Source organism: Cygnus atratus, chromosome 14 (assembly GCF_013377495.2).
Source record: "Cygnus atratus isolate AKBS03 ecotype Queensland, Australia chromosome 14, CAtr_DNAZoo_HiC_assembly, whole genome shotgun sequence".
NCBI lineage: Eukaryota > Metazoa > Chordata > Aves > Anseriformes > Anatidae > Cygnus > Cygnus atratus.
The window spans coordinates 12,058,051-12,069,775 of NC_066375.1; the positions used below are offsets into that span (position 1 = coordinate 12,058,051).

At 49.8% G+C, this 11,725-nt stretch overlaps 1 protein-coding gene across 1 annotated transcript; it reads left to right on the top strand.

Moving 5' to 3' along the window:
- Positions 1-18: 18 nt before the first annotated feature.
- ZMAT2 (zinc finger matrin-type 2) lies at positions 19-9,090 on the top strand. Its single transcript, XM_035559617.2, has 6 exons — positions 19-152; positions 2,908-3,001; positions 3,529-3,652; positions 4,904-4,977; positions 6,937-7,082; positions 8,648-9,090. Exons 1-6 carry the CDS (start codon positions 135-137, stop codon positions 8,789-8,791), a joined length of 600 nt encoding a protein of 199 aa, XP_035415510.1. The 5' UTR covers positions 19-134; the 3' UTR covers positions 8,792-9,090.
- Positions 9,091-11,725: the final 2,635 nt, after the last annotated feature.

The window sequence follows — 11,725 nt, forward strand, 5'->3', positions numbered from 1 at the left end:
AAGGGCGGCGGGCGGGCAGCGCGGAGGCGGGGCTGCCGCGGCCGGGCCGCCGCCGGCTGAGCGGGCGGATCCGCAGCGCTTTACGGCGCGGGCGGCGCGACAGTTCCTGGAGCCTCGTCGCCTGCACCCTCAACATGGCGTCGGGCAGCGGGGTACGTGCGGGGCGGCGGCGGCGGCGGGGCCGCCCCCGGGGCTGCCGGGCCGGGCTCGGGCCCTTCGGGGGTGCGCGGGCGGGCGGCCGGGGGCGTGCGGGGGGGGGGTGGTCCTGAGAGACCTCCGCGCCGGCAGGGCTAAAATGGTGGGGAGCGGCCCCGTGCAGGGCCTGGGAGAGCCCCCGGAGAGCTCCCTGCTTTCCAGTCGTGCCCCGGGCGGCCTCTGGAGGAGAGCAGCCCGTGGGGCCTGGGGGCAGCGCCCGCCTTTCCCTTCCCTTCCCTTCCCCTTCCCTTCCCTTCCCTTCCCCTCCCCTCCCCTCCCCTCCTGCCCTGCTGCTGTTCGGCTCCCCCGGGAGATGGGCGGCCGGCCGTCACGGGGTTGTGCTGGAGTCTCTGCCTGCTGCCCCCCTCTCCTTTCCGTGGCTGCGATAGCTCCCGAGTAACCCGGTTATTTTAGTGGCGTTGCTCAGTTCGCGTAATAGGGCGGCGAGGTCTTGCCGCCTGGATCCCGCGGGGTTTGGTGGTGTTGGGAATGCGAGGTGGATGTGGTTTGTGTAACCTGGCTGGAGAGCCAGGCTGGTTTGAACCCCTCGAGTAATAGCGACTAGCTGTCAGCACCACAGGGCTGTGTTTTTGGGCTTCTTTGGCAAATCTTCCCTTCATTTGAAGCCACTTGCTGAGAAGCAAGCAAAGCTGAGAGGGCACAAGGAGCAGGATGTCTGCCAGGGAATGAGGTGGAGCCTGTGCTTTATTTTCAGCTGCTGGGGTTTCACAGAACCATAGAATATCCCGAGTTGGAAGGGACCCATAAGGATCATCGAGTCCAACTCCTTTTTGTGCTCACATTACTTAGAGCTGGGCTTGAGGTTCTTGTATAGGCTTTGACACTGATACTGGGCAGACCAGACGGGCTCCATGTCCGCAGCGAGCAGGAGGGCACTTTGATTTTTTTAATTGTTGTAACTTACTTGGGAAATACTATCTGTCACCCAGAGCAGAAAAGATTCAGGGACTCGCAGCCGCCTTCACCTCCACCAGGCCAATTAAGAGAGGTTCCTTTGGATATTGTCTAACCAAGATGCCCAGCTCAGAGCTGGGTTTGGTTTGTTCCATTGTGCTGGCACTGGGGAGAAAGCAACAGTTTCCCTTTTGCTGTAACAGGAGAGTGAAGCAGCAAGTAAGTTGCTTTCTCTTGGGGCTCCCACCAGCTATGATTTGTGATAATGCGCTGGCATGCGGGAGGATCTTGATTCTGGAAAATACCCTAAAACATTAATTTACACTCTGTGATATTTTCTTTTCTTTTGCTCAGGGTAGTTAATAAAACCTGTTATGACATGCTTAAAGTGCTTAAGAAGCTCTGGGAATAAATGAGAATTTTTCTACGCTTCCCTAAAGCATTTTCATTCTTATCAGTAGTTGTTCGCTCCATTTGAAGGATTGCCAGAGGAGAAAACGTTAAATGACTGTGCTGCTGCTAAAGCTTCAAATGGGATTTATTTTCTTTGGATTGTGATTGGATTCTTGATTTGGCTGAGCGGAGAAGGCGGTGGGTGGGTGTGGGTCCTTTTTTCCCGGAGGTGTTTTAAAATACATCCATCCTTTTTTAATATGAAGCTGGGAGCCTCTCACTGCTATTCCGAGTGAAATGCAGCTTTCTCGCCGTTTGAGAGCTTTCTTCATAAGAAAGTAAAGAAGCATCCGATTTGTGAGACCGGTGTGGGGGCTTGTGGCCCTTGTTGCATTCCAGCCTGACATGGGGAAGGGGCTGCCTCAAGCTGTTGCGTGAATACATGGGAAAGGAAAGGATCCTTGTCATGTCACCTCTGCCCTCAGCGTTGGTGACGGTTCTTTCTGGAGGGGACTTTTACCCCAGTCTTTGTCTTTATTTGTTGCCAACTTTACCTGAATTCTGCTTTTTTTTCCACCCAGTTTGTCCTGTCATTGACAGCTTAGCGTGCTCTGGGAGGCTGGTTAAGGGCCAGGCTACCTCAGAGATGCTTCTTCCCTTCCCTGCTTGACTGAGATGGGGAGGTACAGGAGTAGGACAGCTTACGGTGTGTTTCATACAGATGTTTTCCTGGTATCTCCCCATCCTGGCTTGACATTTGGAGTTTTCAGAGCTTTTTTTTTTTTTTCTGGTTTGTTTGTATTCCTGTCTTATGTGAAAAACTCATGCTGGTTCCTGTGATTTAATATCAAACTCAGTGCCTGGATTCCTATAACCTGTTGACATACTGCTGATGTTTTTGAGAGCAGGTATACACATCTTTCTGTATTCCTGCATCTTAATCAAAGCCTTTATAGCTCGTGTTGCATTTCATGACTTCCTCATCTGCTATTTGCAACTGAAATTTAATCAGCTTTGGAAGAATCACATATGATCTGCTAACGACTATTCTGTGTTCATCAGGTAGCACTTGTATGGTCTTGGATCAATCAGTTTAAATGCCGTTTGCCTCTGTTTTTTGGAGGGAAGGGATGGGTGATCTCAGGAACTATTAAGATAAACTCATTACTTTGCTCAGTGCTTTGAAATCCTAGAAGAAGTAGATATAGGTGTGCTGAGTATTATTCTCTTAAGCTCCACCCTTAGTTACTGGATATGAAAACAGATGACACGGGAATATAATGTAGTGCCCCTAATTTACTGCTGTGGCCTCACAGGCCAAATGATTCCATTTCTTTCCCCATTCTCCTCTTAGAGTTAGTCAAACTGTGTAACAGATGTTAATGCACTTTGTTCCCTTCTCAGACTAAGAACTTGGACTTCCGTCGAAAGTGGGACAAAGATGAATATGAGAAACTTGCAGAGAAGCGGCTCACGGAGGAGAGAGAGAAGAAAGATGGTGGGTAGTGTACTGGCTGCAGGCAAGCTTTGCTCATTTGGCTGTGAATTGCCCAAATCCTCTGAGCTTTGGGTGACAGAGCAGCTAGAAGTGAAATCCCAAAGGGAAATAGCGTCAGTTCAAGGCTGCTTGCTCTTATCCTTTTTCCTGTGCTAGCCACTGGATATGTATTTTTTTATAGATGTAATTACTGAGAATTTTTGTCTCTGGCCTATTCTTTAGGGAGGGAGAGGAATAATCAGCCACTGGAAATGGGAAGATCTGAGAGCATGACCCAAGTCAGATCTACCTGCATCTAATAGTCTTAGTTTTTGCTTACATAATGAGGAGAAAATGATATCTTTTACTGACTTTAAAAACAAAACGAACAAAAAACAACCAAATCCCCTCCCCAAGTGCAATTTCTGCATGAATCACATAGTTTACAGGTTCCCAGTAGGCTTCTCTTCATCAAGGGTAATGTAAAATCCAGCAGGTAAAGCTTGACCTTTTCTGACAAACACTTAGTATTTTTGCTTATGTTTTAGGCAAACCAGCTCAGCCCGTCAAAAGGGAACTTCTGCGGCACCGAGACTACAAAGTGGACCTGGAATCAAAGCTGGGGAAAACCATCGTCATCACCAAAACTACCCCTCAATCAGAGATGGGAGGGTAGGTTATGGTCTTTCTGTTGGGATCTGAGTTGTGTTGGTAAGACGGGGGGTTGTGATAAAGCAGTGAGCCCTTACAGAGTAGTGGTGGGGATTTCTCCTCCAGTGTTTGAGCTGTGCTGCGCTGAATTGCACCGAAACTGCGTCTTCCGGGATAACGTATGGAAGAGAAGCAGCAGGCTGAGCCCCTTCTGATGCTCTTGCTTGATATCAGTGTTGCTTTGCCCTGCTGTAGGAGCAGTTGAGGCAGATCTCTGCTGCCCACTTGGGTTTTGTTAGCCAGGAGGCCTGCTTGCAGTGAGGCACTATCTGCAGTTGATATGATGTCTGAGCACTGGGAGTGGGAGAAACATCCAGATACCTCTCCTTAGGAATGGCATCTGGCCACTATTTGTGTAGATCATGTTTGGCCGAAGGCTAGAAGGATTCTTAGCACATCCAAAGCCATCCTAAGTGTCTCAGGATCGCAGCCTAATAGCCAGCGATGCCAGGGAGGTGCAGCATCCAGGGATGGAAATGCAGGCCATGGCTGGGCTTCTGCATTAGCTGTTACGGTGGGTGGAAAGCACTGCTCTGTAAAGCAGGGGGATGATTCTGTGAGGTGATAGGCGTGGGAAGGCTCACCGTGCAGCCAGGTGAGAGCCTTCAGTGGGCTGCAATCAGGAGCCGAGGTGGAAACCTGGGCTGGTGGCCAGTCTTGGCATGGAGGAAGGCAGCACTGGGGTGTCACAGAGTCCAACCCTCCCCCTGTCCTTTGCAACTGGAAGGGGAAGATGCCATGACTGCTGTCTTTGCAGATCAGCTCATGTCTTGGTTTCTGTCCTCTGTCAGAGGGCATAAGCATCAGGGTTGGTAACTCCAGATGTTAACTCGGGTGGCTCTGTAAATCTGGCGTATGGCCTTGCACGTGTCCTTTCACCAAGGCTCTCGGTAATAGAGGTAGCTTCCCTCTTGCCCTGGGTAGTGGAGCTATGTCCCAGACAAAGGCCTGATCACTCAGGGGCTCTGAGCCCAGGTAACCCAGTGGGTGTTACTTTTTGTAATGCTGGGGCTGTGCTTGTTTCAGTACCTCCAATGAGGACTTGTGGTATCAGACTAGTTTGATTTTAGGCTAGAGCAGCGGTCTGAGTTACAACTAATAGGTCCAAATGATATGGAGATTTTGAATTGTAGATCATCTCAAATAGTTGTTCTGTGAGATGAGGTTTGTCTCACGCTTTGGAGTTAATGTTTTCTCTCTCCCTCCTGCCAGGTATTACTGTAATGTATGCGACTGTGTGGTGAAAGACTCCATTAACTTCTTGGATCACATCAATGGCAAAAAACGTAAGGATAATTTTCTGCATTGTTGGGGGGCTGGTGCAACTCTCTGGGCTGTTCCCTTCATGCATCACCGGTTTCTGAGTTCTGAACATTCATACGTGGATTAAAATGAGATCAGGGTATAGGCAGAGTTTACTCGTGAGAGCTATGGAGATGTTGCCTTTATCTCATGGCAATCTCTCCAAGTTGATGGACTATTTGGGTGGAATAAGGCTGGAAGAAATAGTAAGTGTCCGGTAAGGTGGAAGTGTTTTCCCCACTCTGAGAGTCTGCACTGCAAGAAGCTCAGGGTCAGCAAATCCTGATGTCTCCTCTGAAAATCTCAAGAGAGGTTTTTTAACAGCAATGAAACTTTAAAGCAGTTCTTAGAAAAGTAAAAGGTGTGGGACTAGCCTATTTTTGGATCGTAAGCTTCTCTTTGTAGAACCAGAGTATGAAGCTCAGAACTAGCTTGTCTCTGAGCTCCAGGGCTTTGAATCAAGAGATTACAAGGATGGAGGCTGTGGGTTGCTGAAGTACAGCAGAGACAGGGGTGGGATAGGATGACCCCAGAGTTGCCGTGTCCTGTACAGCTGTTCAGGTGTGATCACACACAGTGTGATCTCCAGAGTGCAAAGTATAAAGCCCACAGATATCTGGTTCTTCTCTCCATTGTTGTGATCATGCAGGTAAGTTATCCTAAGATAAAAGGCAAGAGAAGAGGTCCTTGTTGATCAGCCTGTATCTTTAGTATGTTTACCTTGAGTAAGAGGACAGCAGTGCAGCGTAGTCAAGGAAAGTTTTCTATAGCTTGGAAATGAAAAGCCATTGCATTAAAGCCCTGTACTTTTATGTGAATGGGAGGATGACAAAGAAGTGCTTCGTCTGACATGTGAGGGGGTCAGCAGTAAGTCTGTATGAGAGAATCTGGAATCAAAAATAACTGCTACATCTCTGTGCGTGGTCCTGCGATGAAGGGTTGAGCTGGGGCTGGAAGGGGGCATAGTTCTTTGGTACAATACAATTTACAGTTTGGGAGCTTTTGATCCAGCCCACAAATCTGGCTGTAACCTGCTTGTTCTGGCAGCATTCTTGCTAGGTACCAGCTCGTAGTTTGAGCTCCCTGGTGCTGCTGCATCCCCGGGACAAAAGTGTGCCCAGTTACTGGAGTCAGCAGGCTGTTTGGATCGACCGGGCAGCGTGGGTTGGAGACATGGCTGGGGGTGGCCCTTTCACACTGGGCTCACTTACGAGTGGAAACCTGGGAATCTGCTCTAAACAGCCACTGGATCGGAGGCCTGTCTTAATATTTCATGTCTTTGCTTTAGTTAGAAACGTGCTGTGTAATCAGGATCTTACTGAAAGCCACTTGTTAGGTTTGTCCCACAGCTGAGAAAAAACAGCTTGGCAGTTTTATTCTGACTCCTTTTTCAACACTCCAGTCCTTGTTTCCCTGTCCCAAGCTTAAATTCCTTGAAGTGTCAGAACACCAGCATGATGGGGAGCTCCCTCATACAGAACCTTAAAAGAAAAGGTTGCATCTTCTTCCTTGTTACAAATAATAAAAGGATCACTGTAGTCAGTGACTGGTTTAGGTTATCATATCCCCTAAAATCTCCCTAAATCCTCCCTAATCCCCTCTGACATAAGAAGTCCGAATCCATGCAACAGTGTGGGACTAAATGAGGGCAGAAAGTGTACGCCTCTCTGGGAGGAGGCGCATCGTTCAGTCAGACTCCCCAGGCTGGGTGTGAATTACCTGGCATGTCCGTAGGTAGAGACGGTGTGGAGAGGAACCCCTGAAGGCTGGGCAGTTGCACAGTACAGTGCTGGGCTCTGCTGCTCAGGGATTTGGGAGACTGTGCTTTGAGTGGTGATGGGATGCCGTGCTCACATACTTAAATGGGGATCAGAGAAAGGGGCTACGTACAGACCTTTAAAGGCTAATAATGTTGCTGAACGCGGCTGGCTCTGTTCCTCCAGACCAGAGAAATCTGGGCATGTCCATGCGGGTGGAGCGCTCCACGCTGGACCAGGTGAAGAAGCGCTTTGAGGTGAACAAGAAGAAGATGGAGGAGAAACAGAAAGACTATGACTTTGAGGAGAGGATGAAGGAACTCCGTGAGGAGGTGAGTAAGGGCAACAGCTGATGAAGTGGAACCCCCAAGGAATGTGTTTCCTGAGGAGGGCAGCCCTGGTTCCTAATCTTGTACTAGCTGGTGTGGGCTTCTCATCTGCTGCTCTGAGTGGGTTTTGTTTGCTTGTTTTTTTTTTTTTTAATTTATTATTATTATTATTTTTAATTGTTGCTCTCCCTGGAAATCCCTTTCCTCTCTTTGTGTGTAAGGATAATTTTTGACACTGAAAGTTTCTACTGAGAGTGTAGCACAGCCCTGGCAGCGCACCTGTTTTGTGTCCCATTACTTGTGTTTGATCTTCTGTGCTCTGATAAGCAGACCTGTAAGTTCCTGAGGTGTGACATGGTTCTGGGGATTGCTGGGATTCCTCCTGTGTGCAGCATGTTGCTTCTGTGCGCCCTCCCCAGGTGTGGAAGGGTTTTGTGAGCGGCGTGCTGTGCTGTGACGTGTGTGTCTGTGTGTGTGTGGAGGCAGTGAAAGGTACCGGATTCCTCTTAAACCTGGGCTTAGGTGCCAGTTCCCTGAAATGACGAGCAAGTTTATTTGAAAAACAACTGACAGTGTTCTGACAGTTGAGGAGCTTCTGTGCATGCTTCTCCTACATCAGCAGTCATGTGAAAAAAACAAGCGTTAAAAACTGCTGCCTGTTTGAGTCTCCCTGCCCAAGCTCTGAGCTTTGCTTCACAGCAGGGGTGCTCTGCTGGGATCCTGCAAAAGTCCTGGCACTCGAGCAGCCCTGTGCTCTGCTCTCAAGCAGGCCTCGGTGCTGCTGAGGCTAATCTGTCTGGGGGAGGCAGAAGACGAATGCCCCGGCAGCGCAGGGCATACTGTGGGTTGAAAAGCTACTGTCAGTCAATGCGTGGCAACAAAGAAATTAGCAGCAGCTTTTGGTGTAGCTTTCTCCAGGGCCTGGCTGTTGTCATTAGCTGCAGAGCAGTAGATGGAGATGGGAATGGCAGGCTCAGTTGCTAAGTTGGGAGGTGAAGCCATACTTGCGTGTCGCCCAGTACAAGCCTGGCACTGTTCCAGGGCTTGTGATCCTTACAGAGCAAAACGCCTTGATTAGCGCAGCGCAAACTCTTTGATGCCAAAACCCCCAAAGCCACTTAGAGCTCAACTTCTGTTCCAAAGAGCAGCTGTCACTCTGCCGCACTGAAAGCCAACAGGCAGTGACATTCAGCGTTACAGCCGTTGGAACGGGGCATCATACGCTGGAAATGTCTCCTGCTTTACGAACAGCCCCTTCTTGCCTCAGCGTGGATTCCAGGTGAAACCTCCGACACGTTTGCAAGCGAGAGCTGATGATTTCACAACACTTCTCTTTGGCTACGTCCTCTGTGTGTGACTTCCTTCTTGGGGTGGGAAGTGAGTGGTCTGTAGGCAGCGGGAAACCTCCTGGAAGGCTGCAGACCAGGATGTTTGCTGACTATTTTCTTTCTTCAGGTACAGCTTGGGTACTGTTGGTAGAACTTGGGTGAGCTGCAGTGCCCAGTGTCTCAAAAGCTTACTCGGCTCAGGAGATTCAAGTTATTTTGCTGTTCTTTTTCTTGCTGCAGGAGGAAAAGGCGAAAGCCTACAAGAAGGAGAAGCAGAGAGAGAAGAAAAGGAGGGCAGAGGAAGATTTGACATTTGAAGAGGATGATGAAATGGCAGCTGTGATGGGTTTCTCTGGTTTTGGCTCAACCAAAAAGAATCACTGAGCAGCTCTGGACTCTCCTCTTTGTTAAAACAGATTGTTTTTACCCAGGAGACTCTGGATAATTCTTTAAAGACTTGACTGAGGACTTGTATGTAAATCTCCCAGTAGAAGTTGGCCGGAGGAGTCGAAAACTGATTCCATGCTCTACCTGTGCTGCAGAACAAGCTCCACTTGTCATTAGCTTCCCATCTCCTTCTGTGTCCTAGATCTGGCTGCTCATCAATGCTCTTTGGCCTTGTGTGTGCAGGGAAATGCTCTGCTGGGTACATTTTAGTGTCAATAAAGTGCAGCAGTTCTGTACAGATGGCATTGTTCAGAATTATTTTAATTGTCAGCTGGGCATCATTGTTTTGAGGTCATGTGTTTAAGGTGCAGAGAGGGATTCAGCTTCTTTTTGGATCATGTAACTGAAGGAATTGTGCCATAGTGAGTGAGCAGTGCTGGTTTGTACACCCTGAATCTTTACGAGTTGTGCTGAAGCAGAGCTGGGGGCTGCATGGAGTCTGGGTTGCTGAAACTTTTCCTGTGTATTTTATCTGTAAGGGATACTTCCCTGTTTTTCCTTGTGTTTTGTGCCATGACTTTGATATCTCTGATCCAAGCGAGAAATTCCTCCCCAGGACTGATCTAGGATAGAGCAAATGAAAAAACAGTGTGCACAATTTGCCCAAAATAAACTGATAATTTTAATTGGCCCTTTGGTGGGAGTTTTATTCCTTCTTTGTTCTGAGAGCTTCTGCCTCCCATTGAGAAAAGTTGCTGATGTCTCCTGAGGTGCACAAAGCTAGTGGTAGTCTTCTGGGGCCCTCAGAAAATGCAAAGGTAGGGCTTGTCTGCCCTCTCCCTGAGCGGGTACTTGCTCAGCCGCCAGCTCCCCTGTGCAGGCAGCTGCTGCCATTTTTTGCATTTTAAAGTAGTTCTGGAGAGGCATGTAAGAAACTGGGAGAGGGAAGGGAGGTGTGGACAACACCGGGGACCTGCATTTCCATTAGGCAATCCAAGAGCAGACTGGGCTGCATTCTAGAATTTACCAGCCTTCATATACCAAGGGGCGCTTTTACCCTGTCTACTGGCTTTCAGTGTCGTTTCACCTCTGTCCTCCCCTAAATCCACTTCATTTCTGCTTTTATTTACTTCAGTCAAACCGTGTGTGACTCATTTCCGTCTCCAGTTAGGATTTACATTTTGCGTGGCTGGGTTTTCATAGCTGTCTCGCTCCCTCTCTCTTTTATGTATATTGATGAGATCCTTGTTCTTGCCCTTCTCTGTACTTTTATGAAATTTCTGACCCAAGGAAGGCTGAAGTGCGTTTAGCCTGCTCTTTCTAATACATCTAGAACAAATCCTGTAATGCTCTGCTGCTGTTTTAATTCCTTAATCTTAGACTGCTGACAGCTTCATTGCCTCGGGTCTTTCCACTTCAATTCAGATTATAATCCCCGTTGAAGATGCTATTGAAATGATACATAGCCACTCAGATACAACTGTCCTTGGAGATTTGACCCTTTTAACTTGGCAATCCTTTGACTTCAGCAAACACTCCCCAAGCACTTCAGCTGCAAGGCGACTTTCATTCCAGCCACGTACCCAGCGCTGCTCAGACTGCAGCACGTGGCTCCAGCTGAATGGGAGGGAGAAGACGCCTGTGCCTTTGTGCCCTCTGGGGCAGCAAAGGGACGCTGCTGTGGTTCCATTTCATACACATTAGAAGTTTAGGTTGATTCAGACAAGATTTAGTAGCAGCCATTTTATCCCAGCCACCAGCTCTGCAGACACCCAGACCCTTGCTGCAGCCCGAATTAAGTTTGGACAAATGCTTCTGAGCTGTGCTGTGGTCCAGTAGAGCCTGGCTGGGGAAAGGGCAGAGGCTGCACCGCACCCTTCAGCTTTCCCAGTTTGTTGCCTTGGTTTCCCTGTGGTGCATGCAGCCCCCCCAAGGGGTGAGGTGCTCCTGCATGCCTTCCTCTCCTGGCTGGGTCAGAGCCTGGCTGGGGCTGACTGAGCCTTTCGGCCGCTCAGCTTGCCGCTACTTGCAATTCCCCACTACCCTGCCCCTTGCTCGGGAGAGGGGGAAGGAAATCCCTCTGCAGTACAGGGGGGTGGGAGACGATTTAAGAGATTCTTCCCAGCCTTCTGCTAAAGCCTGGTCCCTAAGCTCAAGCCCGAGGCCATCTGCAGCCCCGGGCCGAGCACCCTCCTCCCGGTGCCAGCATCTCCGCGCTGCCGCTGCGGCCCCAGTGCTGCCCCTGGGGAGCGCGGCTTTGTCCGCCCGCTTGCTGGGAGCGCTGGCGTGTGCAGGAGCAGATACAAGCTCTTGCCGGATTCCCAGCAGCAGGAGCTGCCTCTAGCCAAGGATGAAAAGCTAGTTTCATGGGAGGAAATAATATTTAGAGAAGAGACAGATAGCATTCTCTGCGCACTCTGTGTTAACCCTTCGCTCCCACCACTGCTCAGTGCTGCTGTGGACTCTTTAACACTTTGCTCACTGCCCCCAGCACGGGAGCAGGATAGTCCTTGGCTCTTCGTTAGCACTATTCATCTCTTGCTGGTGCTGCGCATGCCCTTGTAGATCTTAGGGTTTTGTCTGGGTAGGTCTCAGCTCTGCAGCTCTCTGGCCTGCTCCCTGCCATCAGCAAATGGTGCCCAGCTGCTCCGTGCCCGCTGCTTCCCGCTTCACTCTTGCCCTGCCCGCAGCCCCTTTTGGTGTAGCTCTTCCCCAGGTTAAAAGTGGGCCAACCAGGAGCTGGTGGAGGAAGGAGAGGCGATTTTTATGGCTCTCATACTCAGCCTGCCATAACCTGGCTCGTGTCTCTGTGTTCGGAGCTTGGTTCTTGCTCTCAGCACCTGGCAGAGGGTGCAAGGCTCTGCCCGGGCCGTGGAGCAGTTGCTCAGGGCGTGCAGGATCCCCCCAGACCTGTGTGCACCTCAGCCCCTG